This window comes from Maniola hyperantus, chromosome 3 (assembly GCF_902806685.2).
Source record: "Maniola hyperantus chromosome 3, iAphHyp1.2, whole genome shotgun sequence".
NCBI lineage: Eukaryota > Metazoa > Arthropoda > Insecta > Lepidoptera > Nymphalidae > Maniola > Maniola hyperantus.
In genome coordinates, this window is record NC_048538.1 from 14,568,531 (window position 1) to 14,595,791 (window position 27,261).

The 27,261-nt window shown below is 40.2% G+C and overlaps 2 protein-coding genes across 2 annotated transcripts; one reads left to right on the forward strand and one right to left on the reverse strand.

The window, feature by feature from the left end:
- Positions 1 to 3,496: 3,496 nt before the first annotated feature.
- On the reverse strand, positions 3,497 to 27,000 carry Pi3K92E (phosphatidylinositol 3-kinase 92E). The gene is made up of 20 exons (XM_034984418.2): positions 26,820 to 27,000; positions 26,381 to 26,635; positions 25,350 to 25,581; positions 24,549 to 24,778; positions 17,373 to 17,495; positions 16,533 to 16,656; positions 15,456 to 15,631; positions 14,582 to 14,791; positions 13,801 to 14,003; positions 13,213 to 13,404; positions 12,660 to 12,866; positions 11,794 to 11,937; positions 11,214 to 11,338; positions 10,137 to 10,281; positions 9,326 to 9,514; positions 8,189 to 8,331; positions 7,026 to 7,177; positions 6,501 to 6,677; positions 5,829 to 5,948; positions 3,497 to 5,685 (listed from the first exon to the last, which is right to left on the reverse strand). Exons 2-20 carry the CDS (start codon positions 26,525 to 26,527, stop codon positions 5,563 to 5,565), a joined length of 3,162 nt encoding a protein of 1,053 aa, XP_034840309.1. The 5' UTR covers positions 26,528 to 26,635; positions 26,820 to 27,000; the 3' UTR covers positions 3,497 to 5,562.
- LOC117996362 (leucine-rich repeat-containing protein 23-like) lies at positions 18,536 to 21,668 on the forward strand. The gene is made up of 4 exons (XM_034984419.2): positions 18,536 to 18,762; positions 19,169 to 19,766; positions 20,595 to 20,770; positions 21,537 to 21,668. The coding sequence occupies exons 1-4, from the start codon at positions 18,545 to 18,547 to the stop codon at positions 21,631 to 21,633; spliced, it is 1,089 nt and encodes a 362-aa protein (XP_034840310.1). The 5' UTR covers positions 18,536 to 18,544; the 3' UTR covers positions 21,634 to 21,668.
- Positions 27,001 to 27,261: the final 261 nt, after the last annotated feature.

Sequence of the window (27,261 nt, forward strand, 5' to 3'; positions counted from 1 at the left end):
TAGTTTAAAGATTGTGTACAAGAGAATCGGCCCCAATAGCAACTTAATCTTTTATAATTTTTTAAACAATAGTTGTTAAAATAATTGTTTTAAATGTTACGTGTAGGTACCTATCGACTGTCGACGGCACTGGTGTACGGAAAAACTTATTTAAAGTTTATGAATGCACCAAACTTGTTGTAACCTGCAAATATTCTTCTTTAATAAATAAATAAATACAAAAAAAAATACAAATACGTCTATTCAATACTGCCGATATTCGTTCCGTACAATACAACCTATATTTGTTATTTCCGTTTGGGGTTGTAAATGTATGGACGAACTTATACCTTAAACAAAAAAAGTTAAGGTCCATTTTACTCTGACATTTATGTTTCAACACTCGAAATCTATCAATGTGTAAACTCGTACTAAGACCTGTATGCAAAGGAAACAAAATAAAACTGAAAGATCACAATATTATTATCTCAAAAACAAAATATGAAATTCTACATTATGGCAGAGTGAATTAGGGCGTTAGTGCACTCATCTGCATTCGGATACGATATGTGTATAGGAGTGCACAAACGCCCTTAGAGTGAGGAAACTCTCGGTTTCCCGGTCGTGAATCGACGATAATATGTCAAATATTAGGCTATGGTGACGTGAAATCAAAGAAAAATAGGGCTCTTTGCGTCATTGTATTAACATTTTGAGGCCTGCCAGTGACGTCGAAGTCTCAACGTTAGAAGTTCCCTAACTGTGGTGAACTGTGATAATGGTTTTTACAACATATTATACAAATTGTTCTACAAATCGCGCAAGCACAAATAATAATTATAAAGAATATTAATATAACTATTTAGCATTTTTAGAAATTGATATTAAATGACTCTACTTTAAAAACCTATTTGATTTATTGATCATGAATAGATTAGTAGGTATATATTAAAGAATCTAAGATATTACATACCAGAAAATGTGACTAATAGTTTTTTTTTTTACAAAATCATCTAGTTTCAGTACGCTTAGTATGAGATTTGACGTCTCACCAAACGTTGCTAGAATTCGAGAGTCGAAACACAATGCCGTCAAAGTAAAATGGACCTAAAGCGACTTGAATTGAAGTCAAAAATTCAATGCCACTGATTTTAATTTCGTAACGTTTCAGCTTGGAGCGCTGGCTGTAGATGTGTAGACAAACTTGAGCTTTAAACAAGGCAGTTAAGATCCAGTTTACCATAATGCGGAAGGTTTTCGCCACTCGAATACTATCAACGTTGGTGAGACATAAATCTCGTACTAAGCGAACAGATAATTTGTTTACATATTTATACACAAAACTTTTCTATATAATTACATAGTATAATAAATTTAGCCAATCATAAATTTATACAAAGAGTATTTTTATGATACAGTGTATATTATTATTATTTATAATTATAATATTACAATTAATTAACATTCACTACAGAGCACGGGTCTCCTCTCAGAATGAGAAGGGTTTCGGCCATACTAGTACTCACGACTTGATATAGTACTTATGTTAATTTCCCTACTTTGACTTTATATTAGAACGACTTGTTGCTAAGGTCAATAAGGCATTTTCATTCGAAATCAAATTTCGTTTCGTTTTTGTTCTGTAGGCTTTGTACAAGATTTTACATCTCACCAAACCTGATAGGTTATTCCATACAAATGACAAAAACAAAATCCCTTGGGCGTTAACCATTTTGAGCGAGCAACTAATCACAAACGAACCTATATTTTCTGTACTACTCTATTAGATAACCTAATAGAGAAATTCAAGGTACAAACGCACTTAACGTTGCGCTGCGCGACGCGTCAGCGCCTTGCTATATACAAACTCATATTAACTACGCGCCACGTCGCTCAAGTGCGCTTTGCTCCATACAAAGTCATATAAACTACTAGATGATGCCCGCGACTTCGTCCGCGTGGATTTAGGTTTTTAAAAAATCCTGTGGGAACTCTTCAATTTTCCGGGATAAAAAGAAGCCTATGTCCTTCCCCGGGGTGCAAGTTATCCCTGTACCAAATTTCGTCAAAATCGGTTGAACGGTTGAGCCGTGAAAACTAGCAGACAGACAGACACATTTTCACATTTATAATATTAGTATGAAAAAAGTATAAACTATATCTGACGTGCCGCGTCGCATCGCGCCGGACAGCGTGTCATTTAAGGCTTAGGAAGACACTAGAGTGGCGCGGCACAGCACGTTGTTGCGCGTCGCGGCGTACGGAAAGCGACGCGTCGCGCTGTAATGCTGTCCGGCCTTAACGCTATTACAAAAATAAATACCTTGCAATCCTAAATTTTAGTATATAATACTGCTACAACTATGATACTTAGCTCATCGCATATATCCAGATTATAAATTAGGTACTTTATTTGACGCGTTACGGTGAAATTTAAATATATTTTTAATCGCTTTTCGCGCATAAAAGACGCGATATGTATGGCGCTTAAGACATTCATAAAGCAAATTAACAACAAAACCGTAATAAGTATAAGTTTAGAACGCCTAATGCGCCGTACATAATAGCGTTACTTACGTGTTTCTGCATAAACTTTCCTGGGATACCGTTTATGTCAGCCAAGAAAAAAGAAAGACAATAGAGGATTACAAAATAAAAAAGGTCTATGTTCTACAGAAAAAAAAATGGCAGTCAGTGGGGCTTCTCGACAGAAGCTAAAACTTAAAACAGAAAAAAAACGGGGTTTAAAAAACTAATTAAATCAATTATATGTAAGTAGTATCCAAAATACTAATTTCATAGTTTCTAAATTAAAATCAGTAACATTAGTTTGCACTATAAACATTAGCATATCTGTGACGTGATCTGTTTTTACCCCACCCGAAATCGCCCAACGCGTCTAATGAAGTCTTAACTTCAATTTTTGGCTTAGATACTCGCAACTTTAGATACGAAGGAGTGTTTAAATAATATGAAGATCGTATAAACAGTAAGGTTTTCTAAGTGTCAATAATAAATAAGCTTTAGGGTAAAATCAATACATTACGTACCAATAATACATTACAAATTGCGAAAGTGTGTTTGTTTGTTGATTTGTCCTTCAATCACGTTGCAACGGAGCGACGGATCGACGTGATTTTGCATAGATATAGTTAAAGACCTGGAGAGTGACATAGGCTACTTTTTATCCCGGAAAATCAAAGAGTTCCCGAGGGATTTTTAAAAAACCTAATTCCACGCGGACGAAGTCGCGCGCATCAGCTAGTACATTTTATGTGCAGTAAAGCATCCAGAGATATGCCAACTAAATTCCAATCTAGTTTATTACAATACATAATTCAGCAATTTAGTCGGGCTGACTTCCTAACCAGACAAGAAAAAGTCCGATTTTTTCAGAGTTGATACATGTATACACGCTACAATTGTAATGGGTGTTTTCCTGAAGCAAAATGATTTTGTCATGGTTTTGAGTAAAAATGGCAAATTTACAGTCGAGAAAAACAAAACTCGAATAAGACCTCGAACCAATAGGAATGCCGCGTGCGCGCAGGCTAGTTTATGCCGTATCACTACGCTTGAGAGCTTATTTTGCTCTAAACTTTTTCAGTTTATTGGCAGCGCGGTTCGAGTAGATGACAGATGCACCTACTTACTATTCACGTTAGGTCTAGTGAATTACTATTGTTTCTCACACTTTCGAGTTCATGATTTTTTTTTAATTATTTCAAATAATATTTTTATTTTTAAGTTTAACTCGATGTTTTGATAGTACTACTGAGGGCGAATCGTTTTGCCGAGGGAAGATAACAACTAAAATTTCAGCGTGTATAGTGCGTTTATCGTAACTTGACCGTGCGGCGTGAGTAATATTATGTTGGCACCACTGCAAATCACACAATAATAAACCCTAAGTCCTAAGGAATAAAGAAACAATGCAATGCCAACACCCGTAAGTTACGATGAACGGACATTAGATGCTTTATTGGATAATATTATGGAACCCGTTTTACATTGTCATACATTCAATAGAATACTTGCTTTCTCTTATTTTAATAAATGACTTTCAATGCAAATTCACTTTTGAGCTTCTGCATAGTTAAAACATCGTATCCAAGCCTCAACTTGAAACAGTTAATCTATATTTTGCGATCTTTGATTATAAACCTTAAGCATATGAGCATAGAGCTTAAAATAGCTCCCATCGGTATGTTATTAAAGTTTTATATCACGAATCCATTCAATTTTACACTTTAATAGTTTCTATATAAAGTTCACTATCCTAACTCGAGCACTAACCGTCACTGTGATTTTGTTCAACATTGACTATGTTTGATACTTGACCATACTGTGAAGACTTTCATGGATTAAAATGCTATATATAAGATTATTAGGATTTAAAAAAAAATCAAAATCGTGTCAGTGGATATAAGTAATGATGTACTAGTACTAAATATTTTACCGTGCCAACATTAAAACCTGAAATACACATTGTTATATTTCGTACAGTTTCATATGTAAAGAAAATCGTACACGTGTATGCGCGCATCCTGTGTTTCATCGAATAGCAGAAAACAAGTCTAGTATGACGTCTTGCCGTACATTTTCCAATACCGTCACGTGTTGTATAAGATTAGTACCAGGAATACCAGGGTACCAGGTAAGGGTAAGTCCAGAGTCTCTCACAGCATCTACGTCACGTGCTTGGTTGGCCGACGCTCAAGGCACCTGCTCACAGGTCACTGTCTTCTGGTGGGTTCTTGCTCATGTCTCTTCTTCTTCTGATAGGTCTCACTGCGAAGCGCGCGTAAGAGTTCAGGTCTTGATGTCAGGCATCGTCAGCATCGCGAGCTGTGAGACAGCATGGCGTACTACAAATTGTACTCGCGTACGCGGGCGATCAGTGTCATACTTCATACTGTTGCCAATAACAAACGCGTTTGTATTCAGTCTTTAGATTAATTTATTAATTACTGTACAACTTAATAAAATCATAACCCTTCCTTTTGGCTTGCCGTAGTCGGGTAAAAAGTCGAACGGCGAAGACGCTGTGAGCGTCTGCGGCGCGCGCTTGGTGGGCCAGCGTCTTCTAGTTCGTCCTTGTCTCTTCCAATAGGTCTCTTACTTCGACACACGAAGTATGAAGGCGTCCACACTGCGAAGCGCGCGTAGGAGTTGAGGTCCTGGTGTATGCATCGCGAGCTGTAAGACCGCATGGCGTACTACAAATTAAACACGCGTACGCGCGCGATAAGCATATCATAATTCACACTGTTGCTTGTATAACAAATTTTACACGCATACGCGCGCGTGCATTACAAATTTCTATCCCGCGTTTGTATTCAACAATGTTTCTAGTACTACAAATTGAACACACATACGCGCGTTCATAACTGTTCTCTGTATAAGTCGTACACGCGTACGCGCGCGTCAATTGTATATTTCCGTCACGCGTTTGTATGCAGTCTTTAAAATGAGTGTAACTCAAAAAGTACCAGGGTAACATAACGCCTAGCGAGTCTCTCACAGCGTCTGCGGCGCGTGCTTGGTGGGCCGGCGCTTGAGGCGCCTGCTCACGGGTCACTGTCAGTTGTTCTTGTCCATGTTGTGGAAGGCCCAGTTAACGGACGCCGTCCACGAGCTCGTCACCGCCTGGTCGAACTTCAGCCGAAAGTGCTCTATCGCCTTCTCCTCCGATAGGTCCATCACCTTGAAACACGCGAAATTATCATCATTCAAAGTACATATGTATGTATTGCCAAAATTGGGTATTTGACTCCAATTTTTTAACAGACTTCAAAAAAAGGAGGAGGTTCTCAATTCGAGGACTAAAATGTATATTGGCCACTTACCAAAGTTTGTCTGAGATACTGTAAATCCTTCTCCGAACTAAGCTCCGGTAAACCAGTAGAGATCATCATTGAAAACAGCGACAATATAAGATGTCCGTGTTTTCGAAGGATTTTAAATGCCTGTAAAAAGAAAGTCAATGACAAAATTTCTTTCATTGGCAATTTCTGTAAAAATATGTTGGAAATCGCATTATTGTAATCTAACACCAATCCACTATAAAACGCAGCTTTGGCAGTCAGTCCACTAGGTGGACAGACAACTTAAAAGAGTCGCAGAGGGCTAGACCTGGCAGCGCAAGACCATATATGGTCTTGCGCTGCCGTATAGCGTATGGACGTGCAAGAGGCCTATGTCCAACAGTGGACTTCTATCGATTAACGACGCCGAATCTTAAATATAACCTTGAAGCACACGAGTAGATATTATAGACCAGAGGGGAAGCTTCACACTAGCTCACGCACACCACGACGTGTCACGGACGCTCCGTTTGCGCCCAGTTCGATGGCAAACGGCGGCAAACGGAGCGTCCGTGACACGTCGTGGTGCGCGTGAGCTGCGCTATGAGTGAGTGAACCTACAGCCAGCCGCTAGTATGAAGCTTCCCCTCTGGTCTATATATCTACTCGTGTACTTGAAATGCCCAAATTTCTATGAGGAAAAGCTGCACTCACCGTCTCACAGAGTTCCCTGAAGATTTTAAAGTCCAGCAGATCGTTGTTCCCGCCTCGCTGTCCCTTGTTGATCACGTGTATGAACCCGTGTGTGAGCACGAACGGAACAAACTCGCGCTTTACGCCGTACTTCTTCTTGAAGTGGCCCAAAAAGTGTCCAAAGTCGATGTGAAAAAGCTGGAACAATAAAAGGTTACGTAGGTATATACTTACGTCTATGCAGAAAAGGAAAAACTAAAACAGCTTGTCGATTTTAAAACTTTTGTTATTTAGAAATTCTCGCGCATTCAAATCGTACCTGTCGTTTTCTTCAAATTGTCTCTCTGAAGCCAGTCTTTTGCTAACTTTTACTGTGAGTTTTTAACTCAATCTTCGTGATTTGTGTGTACTAACGAAGGCATGTGCTAAAATCATTCGCATTGCGAAATTTCGAACAGTAATCGTACGTGGAGATGCCCCAATATTTGAAAAATCAAAAAAATAGGAGTACGGCTAGCTTATATCACAAAATTTCTAATTCTGTACCTGCCCACTCTCCTTGATCATGATGTTGTCTGGATGTCGGTCGGCAATGCCTAGAACGTACGTCGCGACGCAGTACCCCGCACAACTCATGGTAAACTCCTCCACTGCTTTGTTGAACGACTCCTCGCTCGGGTTCTTTTTGCGGAGCCATTCTGTTTAAAAAAATTAAATGGGGTGTTATTACAGCTCGTTCACTATAACTTGTCCCCTGCCGTAATGTTGGCACCATTGCTTTGTATGCTTTATTCCATAGAACTTAGGGTTTATTATTGTGATTTGCAATAGTGCCAACATGACAGCAGGGGACGAGTTATAGTGAACGATCTGTAACTCTTTGACATTTAGTGATTATTGCGCCAGTTGCGACCTGACATTCAAAAAACTTTGATGTCGACAAGCAATAGTCGCAGTCAACGAGATAATGTTACAATTCCAAATGGAAAATTAATTTCCAAGCTCCAGATTCCAAATGGAAGATTCAGTTCCAAGTGCAACTCACGGAACAAGTTGACCCTGGATATTACGGACGTGGCGTTGAAACGCGCGGACTGCTTCTGGATATTGTTCACCGTCTACGCCCCGTCCACCACCTCGATCATTCCCACAAACGTGTCCTCGATGCAAGTGTAGAAACTCAGTTCCAAGTGGAACATAGTGCAACTCACGGAACAAGTTGACTTTGGATATGACGGACGTGGCGTTGAAGCGCGCGGACTGCTTCTGGATGTTGGCCACCGTCTCCGCCCCGTCCACCACCTCGATCATTCCCACAAACGTGTCCTCGATGCAAGTGTAGAAACTCAGTTCCAAGTGGAACATAGTGCAACTCACGGAACAAGTTGACTTTGGATATGACGGACGTGGCGTTGAAGCGCGCGGACTGCTTCTGGATGTTGGCCACCGTCTCCGCCCCGTCCACCACCTCGATCATTCCCACAAACGTGTCCTCGATGCAAGTGTAGAAACTCAGTTCCAAGTGGAACATAGTGCAACTCACGGAACAAGTTGACTTTGGATATGACGGACGTGGCGTTGAAGCGCGCGGACTGCTTCTGGATGTTGGCCACCGTCTCCGCCCCGTCCACCACCTCGATCATTCCCACAAACGTGTCCTCGATGCAAGTGTAGAAACTCAGTTCCAAGTGGAACATAGTGCAACTCACGGAACAAGTTGACTTTGGATATGACGGACGTGGCGTTGAAGCGCGCGGACTGCTTCTGGATGTTGGCCACCGTCTCCGCCTCGTCCACCACCTCGATCATGCCCACTGCGTACTCCATCGATATGCAGTTGTAAGGATTTAATCTATAAAATAAAACAATCAATAAGTTTTTCTTCAGCATCATTAGAGCTAATCTTCAGCTCAATTTCTCATGGGTAATTTCCACGCAATCAATAGAAGTAACTTTTTTGTGCTTCTACGCCACTTTTATCTCAATTAACCTAACTAAGATTTATCCAAGACCTATTGTGAGCTGATTCAGGAAGAAGGGAAAGTTTGGGCAATCCTTCTTGGCATATTTCATGTACAGTACGCGGCCGAAAGTAATGTACATCGGCCTTTAGAATGACATTTCGGCTTTGTAGAGCATTGTCTCTATCACTCATACCTTTATGACGTTTTGTCGGTCTCAACGACAGAGACAGTGCTCTACAAATCTGCCATATCCTAAAGGTCGATGTACCTTACTTTCGTCCGCGTACTGTACAAGTAGTAGGGGCGTCGAACAAGAAAACAATAAAAGTACACACCTAAAGTCATAGCCAGCGTTCTTCCACAGCACCGGCTGTGACCCTGCTATGCATATACCCTATGACCCTATATATATATGCTATGACCCTGCTATGCTGATAGCATGATGCTGCGTATCATGGACCGCCATGATACGCAGCATCTGCAGCGTGAACAATGAACATGTCCTGGCGCAGGTCGTCGCCCACCTTCAGTATGATGCGGATGTCGCCACCCGTGGGGTCCACGTTCTCGAACTCGATTAGTAGCGGACGCATTTTGCTGTCCATTACGCGACAACCTTCAGTCCTTTTAGAGCTTGAAGCGGGTCTTACTTAAGAGATTCCGGAGTGTCATATCATTGAGGATGACCGCTGAAGGAGTTGCAGTATAGCAATTTCCGATTCCACAATTCTTAAGCAGGACTTAGGAAATCCTTAAGTTGCCCATGACATGCAGGTCACTGAAGATTTTAAATTTTTTGTTGGCAGAAAATTCTGATTTCTCTTCCAAGATATCAGGTATATTTGCACGGTTTTTTTACTAGAAAGCTGTAAAGTTACCTACCTAAAGTCGTATCCAGCGTTCTTCCACAGCCGGTCCATGATACGCAGCATCTGCAGCGTGAACATGTCCTGGCGCAGGTCGTCGCCCACCTTCAGTATGATTCGGATGTCGCCGCCCGTGGGGTCCACGTTCTCGAACTCGAGCAGTAGCGGACGCATTTTGCTGTCCATTACGCGACAACCTTCAGGCCTGTTAACGAATATCTTTTGGTTGGACATATTGTGTTGCTATCGAATTTTTTCTTTATTTTACTGAAATAAATCTTAGGCACTCGAAACTTTTTACATATTAATTTTTCGGAGGCGTCCAATTTCAATCTAGGTCTTACTGAACATAGTTCAGCCTGATTTGGAATTTGACTACAGTACGCGGCCGAAAGTACTGTACATCGGCCTTTAGAATGTCATTTCGGCTTTGTAGAGCATTGTCTCTGTCACTCATGCCTATATGACGTTATGTCGGTCTCAACGACAGGGACTCCTTCTAAAGGTCGATGTACATTTACTTTCGTTCGGCCGCGTACTGTAAATAGGGTTTTCAAGATTTGGAGGCCCCCGACAATAGAAGGCCAAAAAGAAGGAAAATTGTAAAGAAAAAAGGTTTATATTTATATGGGTTGTTTTATGCCTGAAAATAAAAAACTATTATTATTATTATTATTATTATTTAAAAGTATGAAAATGTCAAGACAGATGGGCTGCATTTGGACCGCACATTCCGTCTACATCAGTTATGTCAACTGCAGTAGACCTGCACGCCGACTGCAGTTTGCAGTTGGCTTGTAGTCCGTCTGCCTGGACTCGTAACTCACTTGATTCTCTTACAAAGTAGGCTAGGGGTGAGCGGTGAAACAAAGTCGGAAAGTGTCTCTAGACAATGCTGCTCCTCAAGGTGCTGTCTTAGCGCAGCGCGGGCTTTGGTTATTTCCTTCTTCTTGCGAATGCATTGATTCGCCCCTGAAATACAAAAATACGCATTAAAACCTACTCTTGTTTTAGAAGTTGGTAAAAATTTATGATTATATCAGTGTTCAAATACATATTCTCTTATGACCAAGAAACACCTTGCTTCATAAGTAGATCCTAGTTAGGTATCTTGTGCCATTGTCATACGTCAAAACTATGAACAAGTAATTCTCAAAGTTTGATTCTTGACAGAGTGGTCGTGGCTATTTATTTTATTTATTTTATTTATTTATTTTATATCTAATTAGAACGGCAGTGCCACTTACACTAACTAGATGATTAATAATAAATTTAAATACAAATAAAGGTACAAGAAAAAAGACATAAAATACAAAACGATAAAAGATCAAAGAATTTTGAATATGAACTCTTCACTGCTGCTTCGTGCGATTTCCCTTCAACAATTTCTGTTGGTAGCATTACGTGGACACACGGAGATAGGCGTGTTCGTTGCGGAACGGATAATGTCAGTCCACCTCGACAGGTCCAGATGGCAATCGGGGTGGGAACGCCTCTCACACCCACATAACCCCCGCGCTAACTTGGTGCGCGCGAGCACGGGTGACGTACGAGCAGTGGCGTGCAAGTCATAAATGCACTGCTTACCCCAGTTGTAATAGCTAAATGCATATTTTTCATTATGACCTGCCAGTAAACAGTTTCCTACATTACTAATGCCTACCCTGGCTTCAAACCCTGTGCACGCCACTGCGTACGAGTGTGCAGGGCGTCCCCCGCCTCTTACCCCGATTGCCATCTTGATCTATCGCGAACTATACAAAGGTCGAGGAGGCGATGAAAAAATAATAAGGGACAAGATAGGACAATTTAATAAAATCTTTAAGAAAATTATGACCAAGTAAAAATTATGGAAATCGGCAATATATATCAATTAGTTAAATAGAACTTAGATAAAGACTTACATTTAAGTTTGTCTAGACAGGAGATCTGCCGCATGAGGCTGTTGATGTGGTCCTGGCAGCCGCGACAGTACGCCTCCAGCACTAAGCCGAAACGCACCGACACCGAGGGCACGTGCATCTCCGACCTAATGACAATCTCATACAATGACAAAAAACCGGTCAAGTGCAAGTCAGACTCGCACACGAAGAGTTCCATACCATCGTGCAAGCAAACACAAACCAGTAGGTATAGCAAAAATGTATCGTTCCAACAGCTTTACAACACAGCAAGTTTATGACGTACAGCGCCAGCTATGTGATTTATTAAACACTAGCTTATGCCCGCGACTTCCTCTGCGTGAACTACACAAATTTCAAACTCTTGTTTTACCTTTACTTTTTGTTATAATATGGGTAGTAATATTATTTTAACCGTGAACACTAATTTTGAATTTTTATACAATAGTTTTCGCTCACACGTAGTTTTTTAGGTGTGGACGTAAAATATATTGATATATGATAGGTGGTACTTGAGATACTCATGTTTGAGTTCTTGCACCAATGCAGCAGTACAGAAGAAGCTATCGGCAGGAAAACGTACCTTAAGTGCCAAAAGAGGTAGTGTCCAATGTTCATGTTGTCGAAGGCGCGCTGCAGCAGGAACACTGACAGGTCGCACATGAGATACGACTCGTGTTTGAGCGCCTGCACCAACTGCAGCAGGTATAGAAGGAGGTCTTCGTCACTGTAACAACAAACCTGATGATGAAGGGTCTTCTCGATCGATCTAAGTCAATCGGGGTGCGGGCCTCGAGGCTGGGCCTCCTTGCCCGGGCATTTCCTCTCCGGTAGCACATTGTTGCACATAACAACAAACCTTTAATAATTATGTGGCGGTCTCCACTTTGACACTAGATGACGCTACTCGCAATGATACGAAATCAATTACGCGCTGCGAGCCTGCGAAGTAACTTGCAACGAACAAACTAGATGTCGCCACGGGTATCTTCAATTTCTCGGCATGGAGCCTGAATCGCGCATACGAAGTTTTCCAGACCAGCTGAGCCTTTAGACATAACAGTCCAAAAGAATGATTTCCTTCTACGTTCGGGTCCGCGTGACCATACTCCCATACATTGGTGATTCAAGCACCTTTGAAAACCCGATACTCATTAGTCATTACGGTATTTTCGTACTTACTCTGAAGTGAAATATACTATTAATCATACTAAACAAAGATTTTTTAAACAATCACATATTATTTTATCGTATGCGACAGGTTAAAATAGCAAACGGGGAGGGTCCGCCCCGCACACCCCCTGCGCTAACCCGGAGCAGGGGAGCACCGGTGACGTGCGGATGCCATCTCGACCTGTTGCAGACTATAGATATGGTGTTGCCATATGATAATTTTTTATAATAGGCACAAAAAGTAAGGGAAGTTGTTGAAAGTCTATTGGAATTGACCTGATCTTAGCTAGACACTTCACCGCGAATCTCCTGACTGCAGCATCAGCATAGGCATAGTCTAGCAACTCCAAGGCAGATTCCACTCGCAGCAAAGGCCACGTGGCCAACATTCTGACCACCCTGGCCACTTCAGCTCGCTCCGTCCATTCCACACAGGATAATAGCTTTGGTAGTAACTCTGGGGCTGCAACTCGGAAGTATTCTCTGTAGAAAAGAACACAAGTCTACACTATAGCTTCAACAGAAAAAGCTATGTATTTTGACTGCCTAGCCCAGAGCATGATCATTTATCGCCAATAAGACTCCAGAAGAGGCGAATTGTTTCACGCGTATTTTTTCATAATGCAAAAGCACTTTATAACAGTAAAATCTTTGTTCAAGGCCATCCCGCAGTCTCCGTCTTGTTTTTTGACTTTCAGACAAGCTAGCGAATTTTATTTCGAAGAAAAGAATGTAATAAAATTATAAAAAAAATTAAACAACAGCAACTAATATGGGCTTGTAACAGGCCATAACTATTCAGTGACTTTGTCCAAAACGCAGTACTAACCTCGAAGACCAAATATCTTTCTTGTCCTGTTCGTGCATCTCATACATAGGGTCCTTCTCGGCCGTTGCGCGAAGGTTCTCGAAGTCATCGCTGAGCGTGGCCACCGCGTCACCTGCCTCGTCCTCCAGCTGGTCTGCGTACGCTTTTACTGATTCCGGCTTCGGGAATAGGATTGGGTGCTGGCATTCGTAGCTAAAAGAATATTTTGAATAAGTTATTTTTCGAACGAGCATTCGTATGGAATGCGACCTGCAACATTGAATGGGTTGGCAATGATGCACAGGACATGTGTCAAAAAGGCGGGTGCAGTCTCTTCAAGCATTTAAGCGTGCGTTTTTGCGGCACTTGCGTTTGAGACTCAGGGGGTCATGGTTATCGTGCATGAAAATGTTTTTATTAATGCCGTGTCTCAGATAATCCAACGAGTCATGCGTTGGCCAAGCCTGGCAATTCAGAAAAATAAAGGAAACTGTTACATTTGGGATGGCACCCAAAAGTTCCCAATTTAGCAGAGAAGGGAATCACAAATTTTTGAAAAAAAACCTGTAAAAAATCAATTGGGACTACCAAATTCCACCTTCCACTCACTTGGAGAATCGCACTTGCAGCGCCGCGCAGGACTCTATGTTGGGGTTGGACACCACCGTCCCCAACGGATGCAGCAGCAGGTCGTCGCCTTGCGTGCCGTCCGCGACGTGCGTCCACATGTATAGCGTGACGCCGTCTGTGCGCAGCTGGTCTTTGTAGTCGAATACCATTGTGTTGGCCCACGCTAGCCTGTTGATTGTGTCCTGAAAAAAGTGGTTCTTTATTACCTGCGTATTTAATTTGTAATAAAAAAGGAAGTAACATCGTTCAACAAAAATGTAGACTAGTTAAAAGGAACACATCACCGGATTTCAAATAGCTTCACAACAAACCTTAATTCAGGCCCCCAATTCTGTAAGAATAACCATTTCATGGATATCGCAATCGTCAAGAAGTTCTGCCCTTTGATTGGCTGTGAAAAAATGTAAACAGCGAATTAACCAATTAAAGGGCAGCATTTCTTGACGATTGCGATAGCGATGAAATGGTTATTCTTACACAATCAGGCTGCAGTGCGGTTCATTTGCACCTTCATATAGCTCCTTGGACATCTTTCAAAAGCCGCGTTCGTCAATTTGCCGTTTCTCGTAATGCTCAAGCCATTACCACTCACAATTCATCTTCCTAGGCACACTCTCGTGGCTCTGAAGTTTTTGCCAATCTGGGTAGTCTGCTTGGATTCTGGAGTATGCTCTGAGTGACTCAGCGGGGAGCGCACAAGCAGTCTCGTACAACGGACGAAGTCTACGTTCTGAAAAGAGCCCATGAGAAGTATACCCACCTTATTCGCCTTCCACTTGTTCTTGGCCTTGGATATCTCGTAGATAACGAAGCAGAGCCTCGCCATGCGCGGCACGTTGCACACTTTGATGGGGAACTGCAACTTCGCGTTCCACTGCGCCTCTCCCTCCATGCTCACCACGGCCACTCGCGTCTTGCGCGCCTCGCACAGAGGCTTGCCGCCGTGGTAGATGCCCGCCTGGCATACCACCTAGTATCATGATGTAAGAAAGAACTATTTTATTGACATCGAGGAAGAGAGCAACTACACGCGTAAGCATTGCTTTGAAACGGTTCTGGCAAAATATCTCGTGGACGCTGCAGCTACGCACAGATGGGTCAAACTAAGATAATAAAACTGAAAACGGTTTTTAAATTAGAATTTTACGTTTGTGTCGATAAAAATCAACCTTCGGATTTTCTTTCATCTTGGCCATTATTACCTATTATTATTTATTTTGTACCAGAAACTTAAGAACTGAAACATCATACATTGAGAGGATATGTACAGGAACAGCTTGAAAATTAATAAAGCCCTAAAAATCTACCCAAATTCCAGCCCTATTACAATAACTTTGCAACTTGAAATTGTTGCATCATACATTAGTTTAAGATTTAAAAGAACATTTAATGTAATTCATATTCTATTGCGATTACAGCATTTTAATTCCATTCCTCATAATATGATATATATAGTGAAACAAATAATGGAGATACCTTTAGTACGCGACAGGTCGAGATAGCAATCGGTGTATGAGGCGGGGGGACGCCCCGCACGTCCCGCGCTATCCCGCACCGGGTTAGCGCGGGGGCTGTGCGGGTGTGCGGGGCATCCTCACCTCAATTGTCATCTCGACCTGTCGTGTACTACTTACCTCAACAGGCCTGCCCGGGTCAACGTTGAGGCCGCCAACGCTTTGCACAATGCAGGAGTAGTTCTTGTCTATCTTCCACGAAGACTCGTAGTTCTTCTTCTTCCTTATAGTATTGGACTGATCCGAGGAGAGCCGCGTCCGCTCCGGCAGCGAGTAGTATTGGATATCTGAACCTACTGAAATAGTATATAGTGCATTAATTTTGAGAAAGGTCTCGCCTTGCTCTATGTGTCAATTGTCATGTCAACAGTGGCCCTACCGCGGTTGTTTGACAGCTACAATGTCACGATCGCAATCATCTCTGATTGGTTAATGCTCGCTCACTATTGGCCACAATGTATTGTTGCTCATTGTTGCAACAAGAATCGCACAAATTCAGCCAATCAGAACAATTGAGATTGTAATAATGATTGATGCAGGTTTTAGACAATCGCCCCGCTGCACGATTTTAGGCCAGTGACAGTTGACACTAAGAGCAAACATGGCGAGTAATTTCTCAAAATGTATGCATTACCTACTTCTAGCACAAGCTTTACGCTTACTTGGAGGGGAAAGGGGAATATTAGTCATTATAAACATGGCTAATATAATTAATTTAAAAAATTGCAGTCCCGCGCATTGCTGGAGCGAGCTGCAAGTCAAATTCACGCTCTTTTGAAGGTTTCGCAGATAACATCTAAAGGCAATGCACGCCCAACAGACGGAAACGTTCAAGTGCGGATAAACCAGTCCAGAGAGAGAAGAGACGAAGAACATTTAAAGGCCGGACTGCATTACAGCGGCGCTGCACAGCGCGACACAAAGCGTCAAAATATTTAAATCCTTTTGTATGGTGCATGTCGCACTAGAGGCGCTGCACTGTGCGTCGCGGCATAGAGAATCTTTTGACGCGCAGCGACGCGGACCCTATTTCAACGGCGTTGCACAGCGTGGCACAAAGCGTCAAAATATTTTTTTCAATCATTTCGTATGGTGCACGTCGCACTCTAGTGCGTCACTCTAGCGGCGCTGCACAGCGCGTCGCGGCATAGAGAATATTTTGACGCGCCGCTGTAATGCGGTCCGGCCTTTACTCACGTGGTATATTGTCTATGCAGACCGTCATGACCTGCGGCACGCCGTCTCTCGACAGCGTCTCTTGTATGTACAGGAACTGAATGAGTGGGTGTTCGCCGAGCAGGTACTCTTCCCGCCCGCAAACCTAACATAATAAAGTCGTACTTTGTATTTTCATCTTTTAATTCTCATCCGCAGGATGTCGAGTTTCTTAAAGAGATTTCCGCCATTGACAAAAAAAAAGGGTTATTTGTTTAATAAAACTGCCATGCCCCTGATAAGCCTGCTTCCATTTTATACTACACTTGACACGTAAGGTCGCAATCGAAGGTTAACCAGCATTGCGAATAAACATTTTTTCGAATTAAAAACCGCTAGGTGCTATAGACAGACATAGAACGTAAAAATAAGTCCCTTCCGCTGCTCGATTCGCGATCACGTCACGATCGCAATCACCTCTGATTGGTTGACGCTCGCTCACTATTGGCTACAACGCATTGTCGCAACAAGAATCGCACACATTAGCCAATCAGAACAATTGAGATTGTGATAAAGATTGATGCAGGTTTTACGAAATCGCCATTAATGCTTTTATTTTATACTACAGTTGACACATCACCTTTAGGTCGATTTCATAAAACCTGCATCAATCATTATTACACTCTCAATTCTACGGACTGGCTGAATTTGTGCGATTCTTGTTGCAACAATGCATTGTAGCCAATAGTGAACGAGCGTCAAGCAATCAAGAGGTGATTGCGATTGTGACATTGTAGCTGTCATTCTACCGCAATCGAGCAGCAAGGTAAGGTACCAATCAAGGGTTAACCTGTCATCGAACATAGGTATTATATATTATACCTTGAGCACGTAATTCCGCGGGTTTTCCCCGCGCATGTTGAGCGAATTCGCCTTCTTCCTCAGAATAGTCTCTATATGTTGCTGCGGCGTCAGACTGACCGACACGTTTGATGTGAAGGAGAACTGAAAAAGAAATACTCATTGAATATTCTATCTGTAACGAAACGGCGTCTTTTAATTAATACTAGCTGTTGCCCGCGACTTCGTCCGCATCCTGCGGGAACTGTCTTTTCCCTTGGATTTTGCAAATATTTTCTTTCATTGTATGAAAGAAAATCTTTCTGTCTGTCTGTCCGCTAGCTTTTCACGGCCCAACAGCCAACAGTTTAACCGATTTCAATGAAAGGTACAGAGTTATACATCCTGGAAACTGGCATAGGCAAATTTTTAAAGATGCGCCACCGCCTCTTCTAACATCAATGATGCGCCACTACGTATTCGGCAAGATTTATCTTGCAAAAAAAGTGAAGTTATACTTTTTAAACTTTCATGATAACTTTTTAATTAAAAAAATACGTACTTTGTCACTATGACACATATTTACAAATCTTGACGGGAAAAATATGGGAAAAATAGAAAAATAAAAATAAGACAACAAGAATATATAATGATATGAGTGTTTTCCAACGAATGTTCGTATTGTATGTAATAATTCGCTGGTGTTGTCCGTTCTAGTGATATTTAGATACGAGTAAGTGCCTAGTCTGGCTAGCGTAAAAGCTAATTATCTTTCAAAAACAACATTTGAGATTGAGATTTTTAAAGTAAATAATCTAAATATATAAAAGGAACGGACTGTCAAAGCTTATCATCATACCACACAGACCACCTAATAGCCGGACACGTCCGATCGCCAAGCTTAGGCAGTTGCTTAGCATAAAACTGGGCCCACGCCCGTTCGGAACCCTTATTCCGCACATTGCCTTGATTACGTGACTTTTAAGTCCACCAATCACAACAGAGCATTCTCCCCTGTCCCCCGCCAACATTTTACGATTTTGTTTTCATGCCAAACCTTGTATATGCGTACACTTGAGGTTGAATTCTCTGTGTCATACCACCGCGATAATGTTGTAAGTGGATCTCCACTGATTGATGACTTGATGTATGCACTGGCGATACACTCGCTCGTGGAAATACCGCTCTAGTGTCTGTGTACAACAGGTGTAAAAATGTTAAAATCACATTTTAACATTGCAAAGCAAGGGGATATAGACCTAGAGGAAGAGTCAGAGCATGTGCCAGAGGAAGCACCAGGCGAGACGCATGAGGTAATGGAAGAGGAGCCTGAAGAATATGTGCAGAAAACTTTCTCTTCGGAGAGACGACTGAATAGATCCGAGGTCAGCGTTCGATTGAGCTTACTTGGGAAAACTGCTGAAGGAGACGGGTATAGTGCTCCTTTTATAAAAGCCATTTTTATTCACTTTTCATACTAGTTTTCCGTACCTATTTATAAAATTATGCTTTCAACAGAATATTTTACAGGATTATGCTATAAAAATAGAAGTCGCGAGGTGTAGTGGGACAGATGCGAAGCTGTACGCTGTCTCGCTCACTCATATGGGCAACAATAGCACTCTTCTGCCAATGAGGTGTGCGTCGCGTTTCGACCGAATGCGTTCGTATGGTCGTTTCGGTATGCCAATTAAGGCCCTCGTCCCAAACATCCGTTAAGAAGCTTCGCTTCAAAAATCGCAATGCAATGCAATTTTTTTTTTTTTTTTAATACATGTATTCATTTCATTACAGTAATAAGTTGGATATAAGTTTAATGATAAACACTTTTTTTTCAGGTACACGTATTTAAAAGCTTCGTGCACCGGAATGAATTTGACGAATATTTCTGCCATCAAATCCTTTCAGCATCTTCAGTTCTTGGACGTTTCCAATAACAGCTTGGACTTGGAAAGCTTACAAGAAGTCACCAAACTACCGTTTCTAGTATTAATCCACGCCGACAAAAACTTACTGAACTCAGCGGCCCTAAAGAAAATGAAGTATATGCAAGTTATGATAATGAATAACAATTCGATAACGTCTGTTCACGATGTATATCAACCGGAATTGTGTACTTTGGAAGTAGGTTATAACAAAATAAAAAAAATACAATTCGATTATAAAATGCCCAATATAAAGTGTTTAGACTTCAGATACAATTTGATTCAAGACATCCCAGATTTCGACTTTCCGAATTTGGACAGCTTATATTTGGCTGGGAATAGTATTACTAGTCTCGTTGGAATAGAAAAATTGGTTAATTTGAGGATTTTACATGTGAGAAATAATCCGATCAAGATACTGAACGGTTTCGACCCTGGCTTGAAGAAGTTACAGTATTTGAATTTGCGAAACTGTGGAGTTGCATCTTTAAAACAAGTCAAGAAATTAAGGGCAAGTCAACTTCTTCATCTACATGATTAAACTATTTTTAACTGACTTCAAAAAAAGGAGGAGGTTCTCAATTCGTCACAATCTTTTTTTTTTTAATGTATGTTCCCCGATTACTCGAAGACGCCTGGACCGATTTTGAAAATTCTTTTTTTGTTTGAAAGGGTATACTTCAAAGTTGGTCCCATATAAATTTGGTGAAGATCTGATGAACATCTTCGAAGATAGATAATGGAACTCCTCAACGGATAAGAGTAAATTGCTCGCGATCAGTGTAATAGCTTAGTAAACAGTAGATTTTTAACCAGGCATAGCATATTTTAATACCATGGGGTCACTAAAAATTGAGAAATGAAAATTTTTTACAAAAAAAATAAAAACCAACTTCAATACCTAGCCACAAACACTAAAAATTAAAAAATAATTTAATTTATTACCGAATATATTATGTATACAAGAGTTAATATAGTTCCATGATAATATTTTTTGGGGTCGGTGCCAATGAGGTGCCTTTGTGGAGTCTCATAAAAATATGAAGGTACCACCAGACTTTTCGGAGTTATGTGCGTTTTAAGTAATTAAATATCACTTGCTTTACCGGTGAAGGAAAACATCGTGAGGAAACCTGCATGCCTGAGAGTTCTCCATAATGTTCTCAAAGGTGTGTGAAGTCTACCAATCCGCACATGGCCAGCGTGGTAGACTATGGGCAAAATCCTTCTCACACTAACATCAATATGCACCGTTGCGACTTGACTGAAGGACAAACCAATAAACCAACAAACAAACACAATTTCGCATTTATAATAAGGGTACTGATTCAACTTCAAGGTCCTGCCCGCACTGGAAACTCTAGTACTGAAAGGTTGTCCATACATGGGAGGCATGGGACAAGAGGATCAGGATGTCGAAGGAGAGGAAGACGACGCTGAACTGAGAGTGGAAATCCTTGCAGCACTTCCAAGGCTTAAGAGACTCAATAAGGGAGTTTTTACTCCTGAGGAAAGGTAAAGGCATTTTTGACAGCCTCTAAACCTTCAGGTGGGACTGCAATAATTGATTGCAACAGCAAAAAGTTGACTCCACGCGGACGAAGTCGTGGGCATCAGCTAGTAAACAAATAAATTAAAATTAAAAATTGAGACAGACAGACACACTTTTGCATTTATAATAATATTAATATATGGATAGTAAAATACAGTTTGCCTGATACGAATTCGCTTGCGCTGCATTATAAAAATATATAAGATACTAGCTTATGCTCGCGACTTCGTCCGCGTGGACTGCACAAATTTCAAACACCTGTTTTACCCCCTTAGGGGTTGAATTTTCAAAAATCCTTTCTTAGCGGATGCCTACGTCAAAATAGCTATCTGCATGCCAAATTTCAGCCCGATCCGTCTAGTATGCGGTGATAGATCAGTCAGTCAGTCAGTCAGTCACCTTTTCCTTTTATATATTTAGATTTCTAAGCATTCTTAGGGACTAACACTTGTGTATTATTTATTCTAGCTATTCTGTGACTAAATCCCGTGGCCCTACCGCGGTTGTTTGACAGCTACAATGTCACTATCGCAATCATCTCTGATTGGTTAATGCTCGCTCACTATTGGCCACAATGCATTGTTGCAAGAAGAATCGCAGAAATTCAGCCAATCAGAACAATTGAGATTGTAATAATGATTGATGCAGGTTTTAGACAATCGCCCTACAGGGTTACCTATCCTTACCAGAACTGTTATTGCATAGTCACTGAAATGATTATATTTGCAGGGCTGAAGCTAAAGAACTTCTCAAACAATGGATAGAAGAAGGCGAGAAAGATGAAGAGGAACTAGTGGAAGAGCAACAGGAGGAAACCGCCAACTGATTTCAAGATGTCAATCAATGTTTCTCGAAAACATTTTTTTTGGATGGCCAAAACAACAGTTAGAGTCCCTCTCACTCATCCGATCCGACTCCATGAAAATACGTTCCGAAGTAGTCATAGAACTATTTGTATGGTAGCTTACGCACAACATCCGGCTTCCGTTATCCGATTTCTCTCCGTCATCCGTTAGAATATCTCGGATGTACCTCGTGAACTATGGTGCCTCGGATTCAAATCGGACATTATGACGTAGATATATTATGTCAAAGATGACCAGTGAATAGCTTGGATTTGGATGACAGATCGGATTAGTGTGTAAACAATATCCGGATTCGGTCCGAATTTTTTATATCCGTAATTTCATGGAATCGGATCAGATGAGTGTGTGATCGCTCTTACAGCATATCCAAGTGCGAGGGTCTACCTGGGTTGAGCTCTAGGGCTCCATGAAATTGGCGACGTCTTCCTAAGGACTCCAATGACTCTTCTTATCGTCGTCGTCGTCGTAATTTTTTTTTAAATTAATATTGATATTAGATTAGTAGTAATATTTTATATTAGCTTAGTTTCTTAAATCTCTATTCATAATGTATAATTAATAAATAAAAATAATCAATACTTATAATAAAACTGTAACAGGTCAAATTCTGTACATTGAAGATATTTTGAAAATTTTTTTTCGAGGGCACTCTATAATCGATACTGAACCCAAAACTGTAATTTTTTTCATTTTTGTCTGTCTGTCTGTCTGTCTGTCTGTCTGTCTGTATCACGGCCGCGCATCACGCTGAAACTACTGAATGGATTCCAATGAAACTTGGTACGATTTGAGGTCATACTATGAGGAAGAATATAGGATACTTTTTATCCCGAAATTCAGCATGGTTCCCGTAGGAGAGGGGATGAAAGTTAAAATGTATACTGAGTTGTAATTCATTAACGCGTAGTCCGATTTCATTCATTCTTTTTTTGTTAGAAAGGGGATATTTTGAAAATTGTTCGTCAATACTTATAATAAAACTGTAACAGGTCAAATTCTGTACATTGAAGATATTTTGAAAATTTTTTTTCGAGGGCACTCTATAATCGATACTGAACCCAAAACTGTAATTTTTTTCATTTTTGTCTGTCTGTCTGTCTGTCTGTCTGTCTGTCTGTATCACGGCCGCGCATCACGCTGAAACTACTGAATGGATTCCAATGAAACTTGGTACGATTTGAGGTCATACTATGAGGAAGAATATAGGATACTTTTTATCCCGAAATTCAGCATGGTTCCCGTAGGAGAGGGGATGAAAGTTAAAATGTATACTGAGTTGTAATTCATTAACGCGTAGTCCGATTTCATTCATTCTTTTTTTGTTAGAAAGGGGATATTTTGAAAATTGTTCGTCAATACTTATAATAAAACTGTAACAGGTCAAATTCTGTACATTGAAGATATTTTGAAAATTTTTTTTCGAGGGCACTCTATAATCGATACTGAACCCAAAACTGTAATTTTTTTCATTTTTGTCTGTCTGTCTGTCTGTCTGTCTGTATCACGGCCGCGCATCACGCTGAAACTACTGAATGGATTCCAATGAAACTTGGTACGATTTGAGGTCATACTATGAGGAAGAATATAGGATACTTTTTATCCCGAAATTCAGCATGGTTCCCGTAGGAGAGGGGATGAAAGTTAAAATGTATACTGAGTTGTAATTCATTAACGCGTAGTCCGATTTCATTCATTCTTTTTTTGTTAGAAAGGGGATATTTTGAAAATTGTTCCGTAAATATTTCAAGGTAATCGGTTTTTAACCGACTGTCAAAAAGGAGGTGGTTCTTTTTTCTACATCGATTTTTTCGAGGTTTCTGGACCGATTTGCAATTTTTTTTTAAATCAACAAAAAAAGTTTTCGTGGTGGTCACATAAAAAATTCTGGATTCAACTCCTTAATCCTGATGCTGCAGGGTTACTGCCCGCCTGAGTTATCAAGATTCAGGAAGTGTTCATAGTGAATTCATATTGTAGGTACCAAGCAACGACTTTATTCTCAGACTTCAAGTCTCAACTCCTCAACCCTGATGATGTAGGGTACAGCACTCCTAAACTATAATGTTTCAGGAACTGCGGATGATGCAAAATTATTTTAGGTACCAAGCATAGGCTACATCATTGAACTTCGGATCCTAACTCCTCAATCCTGATGCTGCAAAGTACTGAAGTCCTAAATCGAGGGGATTTTAAAAAAAATTAAAAAATTTGAATTGACTGTTAGGCGGAACGAAGTTCGCAGGGTCAGCTAGTTAATAAATAAAAACAGTATAGTAACGAACTTTTTTTATTGACTTGCAATGTAACAAAAATTGAGTAAAATTAATCCTCGAAATCACAAGGATGCATTAAAAAAGAACAATTCAAATGAACATACTGTTATGAAGACAAAATTAGTATACTAACCTGCATCTTGGTCACTTTAGTGATACAAGTAAGCATGAAGTAGACGATTGAATGGTCCACTAATCTCAATAGAAAGTTCATTACTCTTTGCATTTAAAAGACTAAATTAGAATACTTACCTAAGTCTTGGCCACTTTAGTAAAAAGTTGTTGTTCAGATGGCTGAGTAACATGGTTGGTACAGTAGGATGGTCCACTAATTTCAGTGGATAATGTTATCTCAACCTCTTTAATCTAAGAATTGATTAAACTGTGCTTTATAAAGACTAAATAAGAATACAAATCTCTGTTTTAGCCACTTTAGTGACTAGTATGAAGCAGTTGTTGTTCAGATGGCTGAGTAACGTAGTTGGTACAGTACGATGGTCCACTAATCTCAGTGGATAATGTTATCTCAACCTCTTTAATCTAATAATTGATCCAATAATTGATTACACTGTGCTTTATAAAGACTTAATTAGAATACTAACCTCGGTTTTAGCCACTTTAGTGACAAGTATGAAGCAGTTGTTGTTCAGATGGCTGAGCAAAGTGGTTGGTACAGTAGGATGGTCTGCTAATCTCGGCGGACAGTGATACCGCAGCCTCTCTAATTGTGTACTCTGTGCTCTTTTCAGTAAACTCTCTTCTGCTAAGTATCTCATTCGCATCCGAAAGTCATTGACTTCTGAACTTCTTAAATTATCAAACTCATTTAAACCTGAAATTAAAATGTATTTTAAAGCTTCAATAGCTGTAATAGGAGTGGAAGGATAATGGACAAAGAGAAATAGATTTCATCTTCAAGTGAATCTTCAACTACCAGTTCTATTAACAGACAAAAGAAAAATGGCATGCAAAAACATTTCAAAAAAGTGTATGCATCTTCTATTTCATCTTTTCTAATATGGCTGTGGAAGTCTGTAGGACAACATCACGTCGATCGTCGTCAATTAGATTAATCATCATGATCAACCCATTGCCGATCCACCACATGGGCTGTCACTGTTTGAATTAGATCTGTTTCTTGCTAAAGTATTTTCCACCCATATATTTAACAACTAGCTGATGCCCGCGACTTCGTACGCGTGGATTTAGTTTTTTAAAATCCTGTGGGAACTCATAAATTTTCCGGGATAAAAAGTAGCCTATGTCCTTCCCCAGGTTGCAAGCTACCTCTGTACCAAATTTCCTCAAAATCGGTTGAAGGGTTGAGCCGTGAAAAGCTAGCAGACAGACAGACAGACACACTTTCGCATTTATAATATTAGTATGGAATGGATGTAACTTACCTTTTCCTATCAAATGACTGATCTGTGTGTTCAACAAGTTTTCCCCAGGCCTCTGTATGGAGCGCTCTATGATCATAAGCACTCCAAGAGCAGGTTTGATGTCTCGCACCCTCTTGTTCTCATCATCAACCTCCTCAGGAACTGCTAGGGAGTTGATGAACTGGAACACATAGCCAGACATCTCCCGGAGCATCCCAAAGAGGGGTTGCTTCATTGCTAGGTCCCATAGCTCCTGTAATTATAAATACAATATAAAGTACCTGTATTGAACTTTTTTATAGTACGCTAACTGAATTATAGACCAGTGTGGATGTCTAAGTAATCTTACTATAACAAACTTCTCTATAAGATAAACATTGCTTAGGTTCAAGTAATATTTGTCCTGGTGTTAAGTATTACAAATGTGATACTCAGTAAATGTGAGTTAATACTCGGGCAGAAATCTATAAAGTATAGTTTGGACTTTGCTCAGGCTTACGTTTCAGTTAATGCAAAACAGATTTATGACAGTGATATAAGTCTTATTTTCTTAAATATGAGCGGCCAGTGGACTATGAGCAGATTGGCCTGCAGAGGCAACTTCACATCTGGAAGAACTTTTGTTTCAACTATAGGTATATCCAGTATACCTATGCTTTCTCTTCAATCAAAAACATTATATCCTTTCTGCTTGACAACATTCAATTTAAATAGTACTAATATGCAATATAATTATATTCTGTTAATATGGTACTCATCTATGATGTGAAACCTAAGTAACATATATAATTATGTTTATGAGTTCTTTATAAAATATTTTGCTCTCATATTAAGACATTATAATATCAGCTCTATCAACTCTATTTAAAAAATCAAGAGCAATTAGAGTCATGAGAGTTCAGAAAAATGTAAACAATGTGATCTACTTTCTAAAAATTAAAAGTCAACTATTTGTGTTTTGAACAACACATTACACAACCATTTGACCTACTTCTCCTGCAAATAAAGCATGACTCATCCCAAGATTGGTTCGAAATTCCAATAATGCTTACCTCTTTCACACCATGCAATGTTGCATTCCAACTTACTCTCAAAGAGAGAAATATGGAATTTGGCATCAGACATGTTAGCTCCACGTAATCTGACGGCGTGGCGGTCCAATAGTCCCATGTTATGGGACAGCTAGGAGCAGGAACCATTGTTTATGTGATTTTCTAGCAGCTCGTACAATTTTTAACGCATACACAACATCCTGGCACTTGCAACTGATTTCCTGTTTCGCATGGCAAATCCGTTTGTATTTTTAACTGCAAAAAAAATTGAAACCACATGCAGTAAACATTAGTCACCGATATCAATGCGGCGGTGTTGAATCATAGAAATTCCTGGTATTTTGATTATGGGGAAAAATAGCCATTCGAAATGAAACTGTCAATGTTATTACACAAACAACAATGGTCAAAACATTTTATGCTGCAGTTACTGCATAACCTTCAGATGTTGTATTATTTACTTATTTTCGCACATGAAACCGAATCGCTCTATTTATTTTAATAAGAAGTTTAACATACAAATTACAATTATTACAAGTCAATGTCTTCATGTCTTCCAGTCTTCCACTTATTTGTAATTTTTTTGGACTTTTGTAAATAGATAGATGTAGTGACGGGAGTATGTGTTAACCATAGAGTAAAGGTGATACATATCGTCTATGGTTATTGATTTAACGTCTATAAGTTACAGTGCGACCGTTTAGAGTACATAAACATGTGCAACTAAAATGTTTATGTATTACTAGATGATGCCGGCGACTTCGTCTGCGTGGATTTAGGTTTTAAATATCCCGTGGGAACTTTTTAATTTTCCGGGATAAAATAGAATATGTCCTTCCCCGAGAAATAAGCTAACTCTGTATCAAATTTCATAAAACTTG

What these genes read in the sequence shown, in the direction of transcription:
- LOC117996362 (XM_034984419.2), top strand. Translation starts at nt 18,545, where the DNA reads ATGTTAAAATCACATTTTAACATTGCAAAGCAAGGGGATATAGACCTA. An exon ending in AAAACTGCTGAAGGAGACGG is followed by an intron (nt 18,763 to 19,168) that starts GTATAGTGCTCC and finishes CTTTTTTTTCAG; the next exon opens with GTACACGTATTTAAAAGCTT. An exon ending in AACAAGTCAAGAAATTAAGG is followed by an intron (nt 19,767 to 20,594) that starts GCAAGTCAACTT and finishes TTCAACTTCAAG; the next exon opens with GTCCTGCCCGCACTGGAAAC.
- Pi3K92E (XM_034984418.2), bottom strand. Translation starts at nt 26,527, where the DNA reads ATGGTTCCTGCTCCTAGCTGTCCCATAACATGGGACTATTGGACCGCC. An exon ending in CTGCATAGACAATATACCAC is followed by an intron (nt 15,632 to 16,532) that starts GTGAGTAAAGGC and finishes ATACTATTTCAG; the next exon opens with TAGGTTCAGATATCCAATAC. An exon ending in AGTATCTCAGACAAACTTTG is followed by an intron (nt 5,686 to 5,828) that starts GTAAGTGGCCAA and finishes GCGTGTTTCAAG; the next exon opens with GTGATGGACCTATCGGAGGA.